We start from the raw sequence: 20,206 nt of genomic DNA, 5'->3' as shown, positions 1-20,206 counted from the left end.
GTTACCCGCCCTTGCTCCCGGGGCTGGGCTGGGGCCGTCAGCCGGCGCCTCGCGCGGGTGGGAGGCAGGCAGGGCGACTCCGGGTTAGTTCTGCTTCCCGTCTGCGCCAGCGGGAGACCGGGTGCCACCTCCCAGCGAGCGGGGCCGAGATTCCCGGGCGGGCCCCGAGGGAAGGGGTGCCTGTGGGCCGGCGCCCGCCGTCCCGCACCTCGCCGGTCAGGCCGGCAGCAGCAGCTGTGCCTGCGTGTGCGCGTGCCCGTGTGTGTGTGTGCGCGTGCATGCACGCGTGCGCTCGCGAGTCCGCATGCGAGTGTGAGTGCGGTAAGTGGAAGAGGAACAGAGAACACGGACCGCGGCTGGCAGCGGGCAGACTTCCCCAATCCCGGGGCCTGGGTGTCCCCGGCCTCCGCCCCAGAGCCTAGTAGGCGCTGGCTGGGGCCTGGAGCTGCTCCAGGAAGGAGCTAATGATCAACCCGCCTCTTGCCACTGGCCCCAGGCGCAGGGAGGAAGTGGGGCAGGAAGCAGGGGGTGGTGGCCACCGCCGAGCACTCGGCCTGGCCGGGCGGCTGCCGTCTGCCCGGGCCGGTGCGGCAGCCTGTAGGGCCGGCCCGGGAGGAGCCGGGAGCAGCCCCCGGCGCCCGCTGTGCTGTGGCCGCCGGCCCAGAAGCTGCTTCTGGGGATCGAGCACAGGTATGAGGGTGGCGAGACAGGCAGGTCGCGGGGGACGCTGGGGGCACAGGAACGGGGGGACCGGCAGACAGGCGTTGCCACAAGCGGGGTCCTCCCGCAGGCGGATCTGAGAGCAGTTTCCACCTGTCACGTTCCTGAAGACTTCCCCGACATTTTGGGGTCGGGGGCAGCGCTGAGCGGAGGGTCTGGAAGGCCGCGGGCACTGGCTGGCGGGCCGGCCGGACCTCCGGGGATGCCGCCCGCGGGGACTGGCAGGGCGGCGCCAGCGGCGATGTCAGGTTCGACACGGCGCGGAGCTGCCGCGACCAGCCCGGCGCCCCGTCCGCCGGGCGCCCCGCCAGGGCCTGCGCGCGTCCGGATGCGACGCGGAGCCCGGCCGGCAGCGGGGGACTCCGGCTCGGGGCGTCTCGCGTGGCCTGCGCGCCGCGTTGGCGGCACGTGGGGCAGAGGCCACCGGTCGTCACCCCAGGGTGCCAATGGAGCTGCGACCAGCCACTCCGAGGTCACCGCCTTGGGCCTCTTTTCCAGCAGCAAAATGGGACAAGCGCCTTGGCCGGGGGCACCAACCAGAAAGTTCTGGTGTGGGGGATCCCAGGCCCCCTAACAGCGGGCCCTGCCCCGGGTACTTGGTCTGGAGACACCCCTGAAAGCCTGCGTGGGCCTCCAGGGCCCCCGCTAGGAGCTCCAGACCCCGGCCCTGTCCAGGCGGCTTCCGACCTTTGCGGTCTGTGTGGCCACAGGAATTATGGCAGAGCCACGTCAGCCCAAGGTGGTGCCGGCCGGAGCCGGGCCTGGGGCTGCCTGCACGAGGGCTGGCCCAGCGGGGCTGGGGTGGCCTGGGGAGGGCAGCAGGGCCTGTGGCTGGGGGCGGAGCACGGGCCGAGGCAAAGGGCATGGGGCGTGTGCCCGAGCGCCGGGCTCAGACCCGCCAGGCGTCAAATGCAGCCTTGAAGTCTCGCTGAGCCTCAGTGTGCCAACCTGTGAGATGGGCAGGAGGCCCCTCCACACCCCGCACCCCGGGCCACCGTGAGGATTAGGGAGGCTGCTTCAGGGTGGCGGCTGTCGACCCGTGCTCGCCACACGGCGGCCGCTGCTGCTGCTCACGCCCCCCACCCCCCGCCCCGTGCTGGGTGGGGTACCCTCACGAGAGTCCCCAGGATCTGAGTGACCCTCCCCTTCCTATAAGGACGCCAGTCACTAGGCTCAGGGCCCGGTCTAGCCCAGGGCGCCCTCATCTGAACGGCACCTGTGAAGGCCCCATTTCCAATTAAAGTCACCTCTGAGCTTCCGGTGGCACCGGCACAGGGGACAACGGGACGAGCCTGAGGCGTCTTCCTGGGGAGGAGAACGAGGCCTACACGGCCCTTCGAAGTATCCGTTCAGGACGTGCCCCAGGGGAGCTCCGGCCAGGCCCCCCGGACCCGTGCGGGGCTGGACCGGCACCTCCTCCCCCGCTGCCGGCCCACGTTCACCTGACCCATCGAGCTCCTCGCGACGTGAGTGTTTTCAGACTCGTCCTCTGGTGGGTCAACTGAGGCATGGCACAGTCACCCAGGCTCCCTGTTCTGCCGACTCCCCTCCCCTGGGATCGGGTGTCAGGCCAGGCTGCAGGTGGCCCCCCGGTTTGTCCCCACAATGAGCTGAACAAAGAGGATAAAGGCCAAAGGGAGAAGACTCTCCGCAGGGCGGCTCGATCCGACGCGGCCAGCGGCGCCCGCCGGGCTGCGGTCTGGGCCACCCTCTGCCTTGGAGCCGGCCGCGGGCGAGGCCGGCGAGGCCCGTGGGGACCGGCAGGGCGGAGAGTCTCCCGTGGAGGCTGCGCCCACGTCCTCGTCGCTGGGCTGCGGCTGCGAGCCACGCTTACTATTGTCCCCAGCCGAACCTCCTCCCAGGGGGCGCCTCGCCCAGCAGGGGGCAGGTTCCCCGACCCCAGGGAGCCTTCCTTGTCCTCCGGCTCCCGTCCCCGAGCGCCCGGGGCAGGCCAGCACGGGGCGCAGAGTCCCACGCGGGAGGCTGGCGGGGCGCGAGCGACTCGCCCGAGCATGGCACACTCGTGCCGAGCGCCGGCCGTCACGGTGCCCGCCGCGCCGGGCCCAGGCCGCCCGCCTCCCTGTCCCCAGCGCCGCGGCCCCCCGTGTTCTCCTGTGTCCCCCAGGGGGCGGCAAAGCCCCCGATGGTGGGAACGCAGTCCGTGTGGCTGTGATGGCCCTCTCGGCTCTCACCTCTGACCCCGGGAGGGAGCGAGGCGTGACAGTGGCTCTCGGGGCCCCGGGGGCGCCCGCGGGCTAGGAGCAGCCCTGCCTGCCGTGGCCACTCCCTCTTCCCTGCCCTCGCCACCCACTTCCTCCCGCCCTGGGCTGCCGGGGACCTGGCTCGTTTCCTGCCAAACAGGACGGGGTTGTCGAGAGGTTGTTCCGATCCCGTGGGAAGGGAGGCCGAAATCACAGCCCGTGGGACGTGGGACTAAACACTCGTCTCCCGGGGAGGAGCGCTCTCCGGGGTCCCCGTCTCAGCCCTCGCTGGCGGGACGTGGGCGGGCTCGTCTCCAGACCCCGGTGCCACCGCGAGTGACGGGACGTCGCTGCCCCCTGCTCCCCCGCGGGCCTCGCGGGCCTCGCTGCTCACGCGTCACGCACGGTCAGGTTCTGGGCGGCGGCCACGCCGCGGGCTCTGAGCCGGTTCCTCGGGGAACCCGCCTGCCCGCAAGCCTGTCCAGCCTCCGGGCCCGGCTGGCGTGGGCCGGACCACCACGCGGATGTCGGCACAGGGCTCCGGCAGCTTGCTCCGGGCGCCCCTGCTCGTTGGAGTGGGGGTGACAGGCGTCGCCGGGCACGGCGGGGTCCTCTCCGCCGACCCCTCATGCTGGCGGTGACGTCCATGCCGGTCCCCGGTCCTGTCTTCCCCGAGAGGCTGTCACCACCCTCTTTCTCCACAGACGCCAGCCCAGCATGCCGGGGCCGCGGCGCTGAGGCCCCCGCTGCTCATGGGGGACCCGGTGGAGGCGGCCGCGGAGGAGCCGGCCCCGCCGGAGCGGGCGCCGGCCGCACCCTCAGGTGGCAGTGGCAACCAGGTCCGGAGAGTGGCCGCCAGCTCGTCGGTCGGCTGGGAGCGAGCGGGACGCGAGGAGGCCACGGCTCCGGGCAGAGGCGGTGAGTGCAGCCTTCGGGGTCCACGCCGCCGACCACCCAGCCTGGCGCAGCCCAGGGCCAGAGAGAGAATGACTGCCTTTGAGTCGCTGGCGGGCCGGCACGTGCTCACCAAGGGCACCCCAGGGTGACGAAACTGGCACGGAGCAGGGGGAAGTCCTCGCGCAGGCCCTCGCACGCTCGCGGCTCCGGCAAACCCCGCGTCCTCATCCTCCTGCTCAGTCCTTGGGACACAAACCCCAATTGCCCTGGACGGGCGAGCCTCGTTCTCCAGGAGGCAGATGGAGGCTGGGGGAGGAGAGGCCCGGGCAGGGCTGGAGGAGGCTGAGCAGGTGTGCCGTGGGCGGGGACCTGGTACCCCGCGGGAGGCCAGGTGGGCCGGCTGCCGGGAACCCGGTTCTAATCTTGATTGCTGTGGAGCCCTGTTCCCACTTGGAAACCTGCCGGCTGGCCCACGCGGTCTCCAGGACCCCGTCGCTGACCTCCTCGGGGGGAAAACCCAGCCGTGCTCAGGCCCCTCTCCGAGCCAGGCTCCTGTCCCTCCCTAGGCACTGCCCCTCGCCCCGACCACCTGCCTCGCTGCCTGTCGAGGCTCCAGGGCTTGGCACAAGGTAGATGCTCAGCAAATATTAACAACCGATTGATGACTGGTGCCCTGGAAACGAGACCTCCCGCGAGGTGCCTGGCCACAGCCTCACTGGCCCGTGCCCGCCATCGGAGGCACTTTCACACCTGCCGCCTTGGTCCTCCCGGGTGTAGGTAGAGATGGGGGTGCTGGGGGCCCCTGCTGGGTGCTGACTCACAAAGCACCCACCCCGCAGGCCTGGCCAGGAATGGTGGAGTCGTGGGGACCTGAGCCGGGAGCCCACCAGCGGCATGGGATCCGGCCCCTGGGGGGCGCGTGGGGGTGGGAGGTGGGGAGGAGAAGGAGCTGGGTCCTGCCTCCCGCAGGCAGCCCAGCCTGTGGGGCGGCGGGGACCCTTAGAGCCGAGGCTGGGCGAGGTCTGGTGCTGCGGCTGAAGACGAGCCCTCGGCCCAGGCCGGCCGGCGTTTCAGCCTCAGCCCAGCGGCTCAGTGGCCCACGAAGCCGCCAGCATTGGGGCGCAGGTGTGAGCCAGCCGGGGCCGCCGGCGTCGGGGCGCGGGTGCGAGGCAGCCGGGGCCGTCAGCGGCCGCCTGCTCTCAGGGGGCTGCCGGGCTTCACGCAATGAGGCCGCTCGGGGACGTGCGCCCCCCCAGCGCGCCTTCGCCTCCATGTTTCCTCTTCACAATTTCACGCTGACGATCGAAGTGATAAGAAATAAGACACGCGATCCCCCTCGACCCAGATTCCTCAGGTGTTAACATTTTATTACGCGCTCGTTCTTAGTCACACGTAGCATTTTCTGAGCTGTTTCAGGTGAGTGGCGGACACCACGCCCCTCGGTCCCCAAACTCTTTGGCATTGCGTGTTCCCTAAACCTGGGGCGTGCCCTGGCCAGGGCCACTGTGCCACGGGGTTTCGAGATCACGTTCCTGGTCTAAATGACCATCTGAGGCCTCGCCAGGTCTTGTCATCGTAACGTCCCTCAGGGCAGAGGCAGCCTGGGCCACGCCGTTGTCACATCTCCCGGGCCTTTACGCTGGAGGTCGACCCCCTGGAGAAATCAGGCCAGTTTCTCTGTAGGACGCCCCTCGGCGTGGGCACGGCCACGACTCTTCACCTTCACGGCCGGGTATTGGGGGCAGGAGCACCCCAGAATCGCCGTGCCTCTCTCCGCACAGCAGGGCTGGAGGCTGCGATGGCGATTTGTCTCCATCCTGGAGAAGCGCGTCTCTGAGTTGGAGGATGGAGATCTGGGTGCCATACGCTTCTCCGGGACTCGCCAGGCGCCCGAGTCCCTGCTGTGTGGCGGGTCCTGGGGACACAGAGCAAGCAAGGCCCGGACGTGGGCTCCGGCCTCCCAGGCCGCGGGGTGGCGTGGGGCCGGTGTGCCGAGGGGAGGAGGGCGCGAAGCGGCACCGGCGTGCGGCCCGGTCCGAGGCTGGCGTGGCGGCCCGGCTCCCGGGCCTCGGCGGACGTCCGGAGACGGCGGGGACCGGCCACACTCCAGCTCAGTCTCGCCGCAGCCACGGGTTTTCCCGATCAGATTCGCCTCGACCCCGAAGCCTCGGTGGCTCACCCCGTTTTACAGATGAGCAGACTGGGCAGGGCCGAGACGAGGCGTCCGGCCAAGACGCAGACTGACCGGCCTCAAGGGCGGGGGAGGGGAGGACAGCAGAGGGCTGAGTGCCGCCCGGCGCTCCAGAGCCCGTCCTCAGCTCTGGTCCCTGTGAGCCCCTCCTCTGAGCCCGACCTTCGGGGTGGGTGGCTAGTCCTCGCCAGGCTGTGAGCCGCACCCCTCCAGCCTCGCAAGGCACATATCACCCCTAGTAAGTGGCTGGTGCAGCCCAGTCAGGACGCAGGTCTGTCTGTTCCAGACCCCGAGTTCCCTCTGAGCCGTCTGCAAAATAATGGCCTTCAAAGAAGTCCACATGCTCACCCGCAGAACCCGTGTATCCGTGCACCACCTCCTGTGGCCGAAGAGACGTCACAGATGGGATTGCGTTATGGACTCCGAGCTGAGATTATCCTTGGGTCGGAGTTAGAGAGGAAGCGCGGGCCCTGGGCTTCTGGCGTTGAGGACGGAGGACGGGGCCATCAGCCGGGGAGTGTGGGCGCCCCCAGAAGCTGGAAAAGGCCGGGAGCACGTTCTCCCCTGGAGCCTCAGAAGGAACTGGCCCTGCCGGCGCCTCGCGTCTGGCCGGCGAGACCCTTTTCGAAGTCCAGAGGAGCGATGCGGCAGTTCCCGGTGTCTGCAGACACCGCCAAGCCCGGGGGCTCATTGCAGCATAGAGGGCGCGCGCGCCTCCCGCGCTCGCCGGGCTCCGGGGCGCCGGGGGAAGGGACGCCCTGCGCGGCGTGGCTCCGAGGGGTGTGGACTCGTGGCTTTTGCTCCCGACAATGGAGCGGGGGAGCCAGCGCCTTCGCGGCTGCCGGTTCTCATCGACATCACGGACCTGCTCCGTTACAGATGGTGCGCTCGACCCCGGAGTCTCCCAGCGGGCCTCTGGGGCCCCTCCCGGCCAGATGGGAGTGTACCCCACAGGTAGGCGTCCTCTGGACTGGGGACATGATGCGGGACCCCTGGGCATCGCCCCTTCCCTCTGTGGGAATGGGAGGGGCTTGTTAGATGCAGGTGCCCAGGTCCTGTGCCCAGTCTGATCCCACCAGCCTGGGGCAGGGCTCAGGACTGCGTCTCCACTGGGGGTGAGGTGCGGAAGGCCAGGTTCACCCGCGTTTGCCGAGGGCCTCCCCGGACTTTACATTTGCATCTATTCAAAGAGGGGACCGTGCCCGAAGGCCACACGCAGGGGAAGTGGTACTCTGGGGTAGGGTCACAGATGCGACGTGGTAAGAACTAGATAAAAGAGCCAGTTCTGGGGTGAGCTGAGGCTTCTGTGGGGTGTGTGTTGGAGGTCGGATGCCCCTGTCTGGAGCTGGGGTGGTGGGAGGGGTCGGGGCTGGCGGTCTCGGTGACTCAGGACCCTTGGCTGAAAGCTCGCTCGGTGCATCCTGTCCGGGGGCTCTGGGAGCTGTAGGCAGCAGGAAGCTCATTCACCAGGAAGGGAGCTGGGGCTCGGGGGACAGCCAGCGTGCAGGGTCCCCGCAGGGGCGCCTCCCGTGGGAGTCGAGCCAGGTGCGTGTTCGTGGGCTGGGGCCCTTGGGCCGGGCAGACCGCACGACCTCGATCTACCCCCTCCAGACCTGACCTTGCAGCTGCGGGCCGTGCGCAGGGGGAGCGGGCTGCCGGACCTTGGCCTGCAGCTGGCCCTGCGGGCCCGGCTGCGCCTGCTGGAGAATGACAGCGGGGAGGTGGCCCGCGCGCTCGGGGTGAGTCCGCGACGACCACAGCAGCCCCTTCCCCGACATGCGCACCTCCTGAGTCAGCTGGGTCACCTTAGTGCCCCTCCGGGAGTGTCCACGGGGTGAAGGCCAGGGGGAGGACACTGGGGTCAGCCTGGAAAACGCTGCCTGCGGGGCAGGGAGGGCCGAGGGCTCTGGCTGAGCAGAGCAGAGCGTGTTGCCGAGGGGGAGGGGCGGAGCCGGGGGAGGGGTCCACGGCACCGGGGGGGGGGGGGGGGGTCCCTCGAGCTCTGGGAAGGAGCGGGGTGTGGTACGGGCTCCGGGGAGCCACCGCGGGCTTGAGAGCAGGAAGGGAGCAGCCGGGCTGCCGGGCAGTCCGCCGTGGGCTGGTGCCCCGGCAGGTCGCTCTGCGGAGTGTCCGCCGTGTGGCCGAGCCGCGCTGGCGGCCGGGCGCCTCGGAGCTGCCGGGCCTGCTTCCGATGCCTGCTTCCTCCCCGCCAGGAGCTGTCGGCCAGGCTGCTGTCCCTCCACAGCGACCAGGACCGCATCGTGGTGACCTTTAAGACTTTCGAAGAGATCTGGAAGTTCTCCACCTACCACGCTCTCGGTAAAGCGGCTCCCCGCCAGACCCGGCCACGGGGACGCCCCTGGCAGGAACCTGCCACGTGCCAAGCGTTTGTGCCACAAATAGGGGCTCTAGAGTAGGTTAGTGCACACGCCTCTCCGGGGACACGGGAGAGCAGGCGTGCGTACCACGCTCAGGAGGACGCTGTGCGGGGCAGAGCCCAGACTCGCGAGGCCCGCCCGCCCGCAAGGCCTGGCCCAGTCTCCAGATCCGTCTGGTGCTGGCCCGCCCTGCTCCGCCGGACCAGAACCGGGGGGTGGGGGAGCTGAGCTCCGGCTGCCTGGCTCAGACCCGTAACTCGAAGCTGCTACTGCGAGCTCCACCTCAGAGCTTTCTTTCTAGCACGTTCTCCACTCTAGGTGAGGCTTTTGTGGGGTCCGACTAGTCTCCTGGAGAACTCGCCCCGCCACCCGGTCTGAGGGCTGAGGAAATCGTAAAATAAGAACTCTAGGGACGATTCCTGGCATGCCTCGAGCGGGGGCTGTGCCGCCTCGACCCACCCCTTACCGCGTACGTGATCCTGGGGGAACGCTCTCGTCCCAGCCCACAGACGCGGGGACCCAGGGCTTTAGAGAAAGTGATTTGTCCTTGTCCAGCCTTCCCAAGGCACAGGGTGGTCAAACAAGCTGTCCACGGTCACGGCCGGTACACCTGCCGCTCAGACAGTCAGACCAGTGGCCACCTGTGTTGTGGATGTCACTGCGAGTCCCCAGAAGCAGGCGGGGTCTGCCTGGGCCTGGTCAGTGCAGGGCTTGGCCAGCACCGGCCCCTGCCTGCCTGCCGGGGCCCTGGCGACCGGGCGTGTCTGGCTCCCCAGGCTTCACTCATCACTGCCTGGAGAGCCTGCTGGTGGACCAGGCCTTCTGGCTGCGCGCGCCCGACGAAGACGAGGAGACCACCATCCGCGTCTACGTGGACGAGGAGACCCTGAAGCTGACGCACGAGAGCCTCCTCACACAGGAAGGTAGTGCCGCGCGGGGCGCGGGGCCCCGGCCAGCTCCGCGGGGTGCTCGGGCGGCAGCCGGGCCCTGCAGGCATGTATGCGGAGGCCGGCAGGGCGCTTCGGGCAGGGAGGGGTGCGTGGGGCGACCTGACAGCAAGGTGCCCAGGCCTGCCGCTTAGTGCTAAGACCCCGTCAGGAGAGGGGTTTGCCGGCACGGCCCCCACGCCGTGTGCCTGGCTCAGCTGTAGCTCCGAGGCCAACAGGGTCGCACGAAGGGCTGTGAGCCCGCAGCGGGCAGACCGTAAAGCTGCCCGCGCCACCCCGGCCACAGGGAGCAATGCAGGCGGCCAGCTGTGGTCGGACCCCGGGGTGGAGGTCCAAGCAGGGACGGCCCTTGGGATCACCGTCCGGCCCCTCACAGCGCAGAAGGGGAGACTGAGGCCCCATGCGTCTGCAGCTGAGCCGGCTCCGAGGGCAAGTCCAGGCGGGCAGAGCGGGACGCCGGCCAGGTTCCGCCCCCGAGTCTGGCCGCCTGGGCCTCCGGTGTCTGGGCAGCCGGATGGAGAGACGGGGGATGGGGGCCCGAGCAGGCGGTGTCTTCGCGCCCGCGCTGGGGGGCGGGGTGGACAGGTCGGGCGTAGCCGCCCCTGTGCCCAGACACTCTGGATAACCACCCTCTGTCACTCCGAAGGTCCCTTCTTCGTCCTATGTCCTGACCACCACGTGAGAGCAACGACTGTTCCCTGGGGCGCAGGGAGGGGCCCCCAGCCCCTGCGGCGGGCTTCGGGGGGCCCCCCGGGAGCGGCAGCCCCAGCGGCGGACCCCGCCTCCTCCTCCGAGGCGGCAGCGGTGGCCGCGCCGGAGCCTCTGATCCCCTTTCATCAGTAGGTACCCGCCGGCCCCTCTCCCTCCTGCCGCCAGGCCTCTCGGAGGAGCCGTGCCTGGCTCCGGCCCGCCTGGGCCCAGGGGGTCGGGGCGGAGAACAGTGTGAGCCCCAGGCGGACCCAGCCCCCGTGCTCCCTGCTGCTCCCCTCGGGCGGCCCCGACCAGCCGGCGCACAGCGGGGCCTCGGCGGGGCCTCACGCGTGTCGGGGCGGCGGCGCCCCCCGGAGGGCTGTCCCGGCCCGCGGCAGACGCAGGGCGAGCTGACGGGAGCCTCGCCGCGCTCTGGCTCGTCCCGGGAGCTCGCAGGGGAGCAACGGGGCGGGGGGGGGGGGGGGCCACAGGACGGACGTGGGGGGGGGCGACCAGCCGGTCTCCGTGCTTTCACTGCCCCAGACCTGAAACCCTGCAGCCAAGGCCTCTCTCCCCCTCCCAGGTGGGCTCTTAGGGTCCCCTGGGACCCCTGCGATGACCTCACGAGTGAGCCCGTGACGCCGGACGCCCAGCTGATGGGTAAGTGTCCCCTGGAGGAAAGGCGGGCAGGGAGGGCGGGCAGCAGCGTTCTGGAAGTGTCTGCCCTCCCCGCCTCCTCCCTAAGCCAGAGGACACAGCTAGACCCCTCTCCAGCTCACAAGGCTGGTGCAAACTCACGCAGTGCACGCGGGGCCGGGCGGGGGCTCCCTGTGCGGCTCCCGGAGCCAGGGCGTGGACCCCGCTGACCGTTCGGCGAGCCCCTCCCCAGCCTGGGCTGTCTCTGCCGCCACGCCGACCGCCTCCGAGGGCCCTGGGACGGGGCCCGGGCCGCGGCCGAGTCTGCTGCGTGCACTCGTGGGTGACCGTGCGGCAGGGTCTTCTTTGACAAGCCAGCCCCGCTGGGAGCCTGGGCTCCCGGTCGACAGCTTTCTGCTCTACCCCAGGCTGGCTAGTGTTGGGGGGGCCTTGAGGGCCTGTTCCATGGACATGCGGCCCCGGCCGAGGAGGCTGGGAGGGACTCAAGTTCACAGCTGCTTGTGCCCTGGGCCTGGCCTGGCCTCGCCCGGGTGGGACGGGGGAAGAAGCCTGACTTGGAGGACACGGCCCTGGGCCACCTTAATTAAGGTCTCTGGGCCGCAGTATCTCTCCCTCGGGGTGGGTGTAGAGTACCCTCTCCGAGGACCACGTAGATGTCCACCCCTCGTGTGCGGTGGCCAAGTTCACGGCCACCCCGGACAGCGTTAGATGATCCCACAGCAGGACTGCATGTCCCCAGCTAAGGGCCACTGTGCGCGAGGCCCCACCCCCAGCGCTGACCGCACGCTCACCTTCTCACAGGCACGGGCCTGGCCTCAGCGGTGGCCGGCTACCAGGGCTCCGGGCCCGAAGAGGTGACCTTCCACAGCGGGGACCTCCTCGAGATCCTCGGCGTCCAGGTGCCCAGCCTGCCCTGGTTCCTGGGCCGGCATGTGGCCTCGGGCCGGGTCGGGTTTGTGCCCACGAATCTCGTCAGCGTGCAGGGCCATGTGTCTGAGTGAGTGGCTGAGGCCCGCCCCTTCCTGAGCCCGCCCCTCCGCCCCCGTGGGAGCCCTGCGGGTTCACCTGCTTCCCAGGTGACAACCTGGACTTTGTCCTGGCCGCCCGTCCCCTCCCCACCTGCTTCTCGTCATCACCAAGTCTGCTCCCAGGCCTGTCCCCAGGGCTGGGCCGATAGCCCGGGCTTCTGACCCCTTGTCGGCTTCCTGTCTGGGCCCCTCGCGTCCTTCCTCCGGGCGCTGCCAGGGGTCACTCCCTGAAACCCAAAGCTGTCCACAAGCACCGGAGCACAGAGCGCCTCCAACGGGGGTCCAAAACAGCAGTGCTGAGGCCGGGGGTCTGAGCGCAGGGTGTCGGCAGGGCCGCGTCCCCTCTGGAGGCTCCGGGGCAGTGGGGGTGCTTCCTGCCTCTCTGGCTCCAGGTGTCCCTTTAGGCCTCGCTCCTCCGAGCCCCGCCTCTGTCTTCACGGGGCCTTCTCTCCCTCCTATAAGGACACCGCCAAGTTCAGGGCCCACCAGAATCATCCACGATGACCTCATCTCAGGATGCTTAACTTGACTATACCCGAAAAGAACCCATTTCCAAGTCAGGGTGCCTTCTGAGGACATGGATTTGGGGACACCGTTCAAGCCGGTGCTCCGCGCCGCTTTCAATCGTAAAACCCTTCACAGCTTCTGGGCCCGGCCTTCAAGGCCCCCCATGACCCAGGCCCCGGTGACCCCCGATTCCAAAGGCTGCCACTCACTGTGGGGCCTCCCCGAGCTCGCCTGCGGGTCGACTTGCCCCTCGGAGAACGACTCCGGCGTCACCCTCCCCAGTCGGAACCCTCCTGTTTTCCTGGTGGCTCTCCCTGGCCCCCAAGGCCCCTCTCCACGGGCCCCTCCCTGAGGCCGTTCACCCTGGCCGAGCTTCTCCCGCTGTGTGAACCTCCCACACCCCACTGTCGATGCGTCCGCCCGCCCCCATCGAGGAATGCTGAGGGAGGACCCCCTGGTCACCTGCGTCCCTCCTGCCGGCCCTGGGCAGCAGCGAAGGTCTTGGAGCATGGTCAGCGAGCAGAGCTGCGCCCATCCCGGTGGAATTCTCTGCCCTTGTACTTGACCTTTTGTTGTTAAGACCCTGGTCAAGGAGCCCGGGGAATGTGGGCGCACAGAAGGGGCCCTGCGCTGGGTCCCGGGGCTCTGCACTGTCCCCGAGCACGCAGCACGCGGGCCTTCGTGCCAGGCACCGGGTTCAGGAGGACAGCGGAGCTGGGGGGGGGGGGGGGACCCATTCCGCCCACGGCCGGCCCGGGGCCTCGCAGGGGGAGGGGCATCAGAGGCGGGGCTTTGAAGGCCGCCGGGAGCTCATCGTCCCAGGCCGCATCCCTCACGGCCTCGTGGGCTCCCGGGCGGCTGCTTCCGGCCAGACGAGGCGCCTGCAGGGCGGGAGCCACTGTGTCTTCGCTCGTCATCTGGTTCTTGGCTGTGTGACACAGGAGGGAGGCGTGGGGATGACTGGCAAGGGAGGGAGCGGAGGCGGGTCTCGCCGCGCGGCGCGGGCCGTGGAAACGCCGCTCGTGAACGGAGCACTTCGCTTTTCCCAGGCTGGAGGACGCGGTGTTTCTCAGCGCGGAGGAAAAGTCGTTCTTCAGCGAGGAGGGGCGCTTCTCCGAGGAGGACGCCCGGCGGCTGCTGACGAGGACGTCGGGCATGGACCTCTGCGCGGCGTACAGCCTGGGTAGGCGCGGGGCTGCTGCGGGCGCGCGCGCACACACACGTGCACTCACGCACGCGCGCACATGCACACACACACGCACGCTGGCTGCAGGGACCCGGCATGTCCTCTGCCGAGTATCTAGGACCGTTCTGCTTGGGGCAGATTTCCCCCTTGGAGGGACAACCGACCGGTGTCCCATCGACCCCCCGAGGCCGGCCTTGCTCTAGACTGACCGAGCCTAGTCAGCGGCGTACAGCCCAGGCCCGGCGCCTGGCCACCGTTCCCCGACACCTGCCGTCCCCGTGGGAACACTGCTTCCTCCATGAGCGACAGCACCTGTCATCAGACAGGGGCCGTCGCTGCCCGTGGGGCACGGAGGGGCTGCAGACAGGCCAGACGCACAGAGAGGGGCCGGGCGAGGCCGAGGGGCGGCCCCGAGGCTCCCCGCTGCCCCAGGACGGGGCCCGCGCCGACCCTGGTGCCCATGCTGACCCCGGCGCTCACACCGACCCGGGTGCCCACGCCGACCCCGGTGACCATGCCGACCCGGGTGCCCACGCTGACCCCGGTGCCTACGCCACGGGCACACACGTACACGTTCACGCGAAAACGTACCGCACACGCCGCGCACACAGGGCAGCCGTACACACGCACACGCGTGCACACACACCTCCTCTGCTGCTGGCTGGCACGGGCCGCATGACCCTCCCCACCCGCAGCACACGGGACCTTCGCGCAGCGAGGAGCCGGCATGTGGCTCCTCCTCTTCCTTGGGAAGCCGCGCTGGGACCGCTCCCCCAGGGGCGTCCTGTCTGGGACCCCTTGTCGGCTTCCTGTCTGGGCCGCTCTCTGCCGGATGGGGTCACAGCTGGCAGCCCTAGACACAGTTCACACTCCACACAGTTCTCACAGCTTTTTCTCATGTGATTTCTGTGGCAACCCCGGGAGCTGGTCGTGTCCACCCATTCTGAGGAGGGGGACACCGAGGCTTCGGGAAGCGCTGGCCCTGGGGGGAGGGGGGCAGGAGCACACGGAGGGGCGGGGTTCATGCCGGTCGCTGGGAGCGGCCCCCACCCCGTTCCCGCAGGGGCGGTAGCAGGAGCCATGGCTTCTCAGCGATGGGGCTCCGCAGGGGGCAGGGGTGCTGACCCTGGAAGCCGAGGCTTCCTGGCCCCCACCCCACGGGCGCTGGAGTCAGGGGTGTGGCCGTCCTTGTATCCCCCCCACCCCGGGGGGCCCCGGGCGCTGATCAGAGGCCGATGCTTCACTCACCTTCCTTTTCAGACAGACTGGGAGAAGCTGAGACCGAGCAGCCTGGAGAACGAGGTGGGTTCTCCCCGCGCTGCAGGGGGCTCCTCGGTCCCGGGGCCCTCGGGGGGTGGCCGCGGGCAGAGGCCGCAGAGCTGGCCGCCGGGGGTGCTGCCGGGCGGGGAGGCGGGCGACACGGAGGCAAAACGCCCCCCCCGCCCCCGTGCCGACGCGTGCCCGGCGAGCGTGCCAGCCCTGCCGCCCTGTCCCCAGGGCGCTGACCGATCCCGGGCCTGGCCCGCGGCTCCCTCCTCGCAAGCCGGAGCCGTGGGCTCGCCGCACACTCTGCTCGCAGGGGTGAAGCGGGAGCTGAATTTGGGGCCTTGGGTTGGAGAAGCCGGCTCCGTCCCCGAGGAGCTGGGCCAGGGAGACCCCCGCCTCCCCCCTCTGCACCTCCGCCTCCCCCCAGCAGAGGGTCTGCATCTGGGAGGGGATCAGTCTCAGCACGAACACGGCAGGGCCCCTTCGGGGTGAGGGTGAGGAGGCCTGGAAGCCCGGCTCCCCAGGGCTGCTCCAAGGCCTCTGTCCTCCCGAGCCACCGCTGGGTAAGGGCAGGGAAGAACGCTGCAGGCTCGCGGTCGCTGGGGGTGAGGGGCACGCCGCGCCCTGCTGGGTCCCTGGGAGCGAAGCCCCCCCGAACCCTGCCATCGCGTCGAGGGGAGCAGTCAGGGCTGGGAGCGAGGCCTGCAGGAGCCCTTTGCCTCCACTGGACACGGGTGTTTTCTCGGTGAATCTAGCGTGTAGTCGGGCCGGACATTTGCCACTAAAGCGCATTTAGTTTTAGACTAACAAGAAGACAGTCAGTTTCAAACACTTTTCACTCAAAATGGAACAGTCTTTAGGTTCTTTCCTGCCAAACCAACTCCCCTCGAAGCCCATTTTCCCAGCAGGAAATGGAGCTCATTTACCCTCCGGTGCTGGCCGAGCCTTCAGGTCCCGGCTCCTCCCGAAGCCCATGGGCCACAAGCAGGCAGCTGTGGGCAGCGCCGGGGCCCCCAGATGCTCCTCGTCCTTGTCCCTTTTTACTTTATCACTGTAGTAACCGCGGGCCTCAGATTCTCGAACCAGCCGAGGTGGGACTGTAGGCGGGCGCGGAGTGCCCGGAGGTCCCGTTCGGTGGCTCCGATCCTTTCCTAAGGGCGAAGGGACCTCCGAGTGATCGCGGAGCTCTGGCGCTAGGGAAGGATGTGAAAAGGGGGCCTCCCGGTCACCGGCCTGACTGGCCTGTGTTCTCCCCGGGGGCGTGACCACGGGCTTCCCGCCGTCTGTTGGGCGCTGGGCACTCCCCCTGCACTCAGGCAGCCCCTGGGGAGGCGGATGTGCAAGGCATTGCCATGGGGACGGTGGGGACTGTGACCTGGGAGGGTCGGCCTGCCTGTCTACATTCAGGCCAGGCTCTAACCCACCTGGGGGGTTTCGGGGACTTGCAGAAACGCCTTCGCCTGACCTGCATCCAGAGCCACGTGAGACCCTGCAGAAGGTGAAGAACGTTCTAGAACAATGCAAGTCCTGCCACGGCTGCCCCGAGGAGCCAGAGTCCTGGGGTCTCCACACAGTGTCCAGTGGTGCGAGCTCACCAGACGCCGAGAGGCCCCCATTCTGCCCAGATGCCCAGGACGACCAGGCTGACCCCGAGGCGCTGGGCTCACTGCTGGAGGTCCTGGACACCCCAGGATACAAGGCCCGTTTCCGCGGCCTATACGACCTGGCCCTGCCCGGGCTGAGGGCAGCGTTTGGCGGCTTCGCGGATGAGGAGGAGCTGGCCGGACACCTGGCGCAGGCCCGGGGGGCGGCCAAGAAGGCGGGCCTCCCCATGGCCCTGGCGCGTCTCTGCTTCCTGCTGGGCCGGCTGTGCATGCGCAAGCTCAAGCTGTCTCAGGCCCGCGTGTACTTCGAGGAAGCCGTGGGGGCGCTGGGCGGCCACTTCGGCGACCGCGTCCTGGTGGCGGCCCTGTACGCCAACCTGGCTGCCGTCCACCTGAAGCAGAAGAACCGGGGGAAGGCGGGGCAGCTGGTGCCCAAGGCCTGCGCCCTGCTCCTGGGGACGCCCGGCCACCTGTGCGGGACGGAGGCAGAGTCGCAGCTCCTGCGGCACGCGCTGCGGAGGGCGGTCAGCGGCCAGAGCCCGCTGGCCGAGGCCCGGGCCTGCTTCCTGCTGGCCAGGCTCCACGTGCGCCTCAAGCAGCCCGAGGAGGCCCTGCCCTTCCTGGAGAGGCTGCTGCTGCTGCACAGGGCCCTGGGCTCCCCGGACGCCGCGTGGCCCGCGGACGGCTACCTGCTGCTGGCGGGCATCTACAGCCGGGCGTGCCTGCCGCATCTGGCACTGAGCTGCGCCCAGGTGGCCTCGCGGGTGCGGGGCACGCCGGCCAGCGCACTCAGGAGCGTGGAGCTGGTTCTGCGGAACAGCCCCCAGCCCCACCGCCTGCCCTCCGAGATCACGCACTACCTCAGGCAGGCGCTGGCCGCGGGGGCCGGGGACGCAGGCCGGGCGCTGCGCGGCCCGCTCTGGGCCAGCCTGGCACAGCTGCACAGCCTCCACGGGCAGCACGGCCGGGCCGTCGCCTTCATGGTGCGGGCGGTGGAAGCCGACGCCGAGGCCGGCGGCCGCCGGGCCGTCACCTACCTGGTGGCCCTCGCCCGGCTGCACGTGCTTCACGGGCAGAGCCCGGTGGCCCTGGACATCCTGCAGGCTGTCCTGGACGCAGCCGTGGCCAGTGCGGACCAGGAGGGCGTGATCGCCAACATGATGGCCATCACCCTGAAGAGGACGGGCAGGACCCGGCAGGCCGCCGAAGGCTACTACCGCGCCCTGCGCGTGGCCCGGGGCCTGGGCCAGCTGCGGAACCAGGCAGTGGTGCTGGCCAACTTCGGGGCCCTGTGCCTGCAGGCGGGCGCCCGCGGGCTGGCCCGCCACTACCTGCTGGAAGCCGTGAAGCTCTTCGCGAAGCTGCCCAGCAGGGAGTGTGGCCGGGACTTCACCCAGGTGCTGCTGCAGCTGGGCCATCTGTGCACCCGACGGGCCCTCGCCCAGCAGGGCAAGTGCTACTACGAGTGGGCCTTTCTGGTTGCCGTGGAGACAGACGACTTGGAGAGTAAGTGCCGCCAGCCCCAGCCCCGGCCCACAGCGGCTCCCCGGGCAGAGCGCGTTGTCTTCTCCGCTCAGAGCACCCCTGGGGGTTGCGGGTCACAGGCGGGCGGTGGTTCGCCCACTGAGAATGCTGAGGAGCGGACACCGGCAGCTGCCCGCGGGCGTCCGAGGGCGTCCCCGTGCCCGGCCACCTGGGCCGGGCGGCCAGCTCCTCCCGCTCCGCCCGGGGGGTCCTGCTTCGAGCGCCGACGGTCCCATCGCTCGGGCGTCTCCACGGCCGGGGGGCACCCCAGGCACAGCCCAGGCTGGGCCGAGAGCAGCAGCATGGGCCGTGAACGTGGGGCGCCCGAGCTGGTGCCGTCCCTGAGGCATCCGCAGCCCCGCCAGAGGCTCCCGGGGCCCGGTGTCCCCAGGGCCAGGAGCAGCCAGCCTCATGCGAGAGCGGCTTGCGCGAGCACCCCGGGCTCCGCGTGGCGCTCCGCCTGCAGAGGGGACCCGCGTGGCCCTCGCAGGGGGCCGGCTGCCAGGCGTGGCAGCAGATACCCAGGTCACAGGAGCCAGGTTACAGCGTGGTCTGTTTAGCCTGGGACCTGAGCGATGAGTGTGGTTTAGCCCGGCGTGGGGTGGGGAACTGGCAGAAGGTGCAGCCTGTGCAAAGGGCCCGGGGTGAGTGCGCTGGGCCGTGCGGGGCGGTGTGAAGTTTGGGGGGGGACACCTCGGCTGGGGGCCTCGGCAGGGGCCGCGCTGCATGAGCTGGGGGTTGGCATTTTTCTCGAGAGCCCCAAGGAGCCACCGAAGGATGCGGGACACTCACTGGCCTGGCAGGGCCTCTGGGCCGCCAGGAGGCACCAAGAGCCACCTGCCCGGCGGCCTCGGGCAGGAGCTCACGATGCTCGCCAGGGCCCCGCCCCCTGCCCCCGGGACTCTCAGAAACCTCCTGAGGTTGTTGGGGGTTCAGGCTTGGGAGAGCCAAGCTCGGGGACCTGGGGAGTCGTGCTGTCACCCTACCAAATTGACAGTGAGGAGGCCGAAGGCGAAGGCGACACCCGGTGTCACCCGGGGCTTGCCACGGGCCATCTCTAGGCTGTTTCGGGAGTTCGTGTCCTTCTGGGCATTTGTCCATTCTCTCTGTTTCGCACGATGGTTCGAGGTTTTCGGGTACAACCCTCTCATGTCTGCAAGACGAGGCCCCTGAACATGATTGACGTTCCGGTCACGCCTGGTTGCAGAAATCTGCATCTTCTTTCTTTTTCCCTTGGTCAGTCTAGCTAAAGATTTGTCAATTTTGTTAATCCTGTCCCCCCAAAAAAACCATCGTTTGGTTTTGTTGATTTTTCTCTGGTATTTTTTATCATCTATTTCATTTTATCATTCCCACTTGAATCTTATTTTTCCTTCCTTTCGCTCGCTCTGGCCTAGTTAACTCCTCTTTTTCTAGTTTTTTTGAGGTGTCAGTTGAGGGTTTCTATTTGAAACTTCTTTTTTAATGTAGACACTTACAGCTATAAAGACCCTCTAAACCAGGGGTCCCCGACCTCTGGGCCGCCGGCCAGGACCGGCCTGTTAGGAAGCGGGCCGCGCAGCAGGAGGTGAGCGGCGGGCGAGCGAGCGAAGCTTATTCTGGATCTGCAGCCGCCCCCAGCGCCAGCACCGCCGCCTCGGCTCCGCCTCGGATCGCCAGGCACTGGACTCAGAGGAGCCCGGGCCCTGGTGCCTCGGAGGTCGGGGGTCGCTGCTCCAAACGCTGCCTTCTCCGTGTCACTCCGGGTCCGTCTGTCACGCTTTTGTCTCCACGTATCTCAAAACGTCTTCCTGCTCCTGCTGCGATCTCTCCCCGACCCCCTCGTTACTTAGGAGGGTTTTCGTGGGCGAGTTTCCACATACCTGCGAATTTCCCAGACTCCCTCCCGCTGCCGAGTTCTCATTTCACGGCACTGTCGCTGGCGAAGCTGCTCTGTATGCTTTGGTCCTCTCGCATTTACAAGACCCGCTGGTGACCCTGCCTCTGCGCTGCCCCGGAGCCCGTTCCGCGGGCACCGAGGGACGTGCCTTCTGCGTGGTCGCGGGTGCTCGGTGGGCGTCCGCCAGGTCCCCACGGTTCACGGCGTCGTTCGGGTCCTCTGCTTCCTTGCTGATCCTGGATCATTTTTAATAGTGAAAGGTCTGGACTGTCCCCAGCCCCCGGTTTTAGAAGAGGCGAGTGAGGCTGTGTTTGGGAACCCGGCTTCTCGAAGGAGCTGGCCGTGGGATGCCTGAACCGGATCCGAATCCCATCTCCACCACATGCCAGGACTTGGTCTGGGACTCAGTTTGTCCACCAGCAGTGTGGGGATGAGGCGCCTCGTCGGCTCGGCGTGCAGGCTGCCCGACCTGGCCAGGGGGAGCTCTGAGAAGCAGGAACGGGCTGCCTGGTGCGCTGGGCGAGCCCGGCC

The 20,206-nt window shown here is 69.0% G+C and overlaps 1 protein-coding gene across 4 annotated transcripts in view; it reads left to right on the top strand.

Moving 5' to 3' along the window:
* Positions 1 to 20,206, top strand: part of SH3TC1 (SH3 domain and tetratricopeptide repeats 1) — a 37,218-nt gene that overhangs the window by 9,493 nt on the left and 7,519 nt on the right. The window contains exons 1-12 of one of the 4 annotated variants that reach the window (XM_036227461.1): positions 336 to 690; positions 3,626 to 3,839; positions 6,889 to 6,963; positions 7,621 to 7,748; positions 8,223 to 8,328; positions 9,164 to 9,310; positions 9,981 to 10,173; positions 10,608 to 10,684; positions 11,483 to 11,678; positions 13,266 to 13,399; positions 14,663 to 14,704; positions 16,117 to 17,778. In XM_036227461.1, coding sequence (XP_036083354.1) covers positions 3,674 to 3,839; positions 6,889 to 6,963; positions 7,621 to 7,748; positions 8,223 to 8,328; positions 9,164 to 9,310; positions 9,981 to 10,173; positions 10,608 to 10,684; positions 11,483 to 11,678; positions 13,266 to 13,399; positions 14,663 to 14,704; positions 16,117 to 17,778 — 2,926 coding nt within the window. In that variant the 5' untranslated portion in view covers positions 336 to 690; positions 3,626 to 3,673. Of the gene's footprint in view, positions 1 to 335; positions 691 to 1,593; positions 2,187 to 3,625; positions 3,840 to 6,888; positions 6,964 to 7,620; positions 7,749 to 8,222; positions 8,329 to 9,163; positions 9,311 to 9,980; positions 10,174 to 10,607; positions 10,685 to 11,482; positions 11,679 to 13,265; positions 13,400 to 14,662; positions 14,705 to 16,116; positions 17,779 to 20,206 lie in introns of those variants that run through there. The other 3 variants (XM_016127139.2, XM_036227460.1, XM_016127138.2) reach the window with 3 other exon arrangements.

Source organism: Rousettus aegyptiacus, unplaced genomic scaffold (assembly GCF_014176215.1).
Source record: "Rousettus aegyptiacus isolate mRouAeg1 unplaced genomic scaffold, mRouAeg1.p scaffold_m13_p_10, whole genome shotgun sequence".
Lineage (NCBI taxonomy): Eukaryota > Metazoa > Chordata > Mammalia > Chiroptera > Pteropodidae > Rousettus > Rousettus aegyptiacus.
The sequence above is the reverse complement of the archived record's forward strand: the minus strand, read 5'-3'. Positions and strand labels throughout refer to the sequence as shown.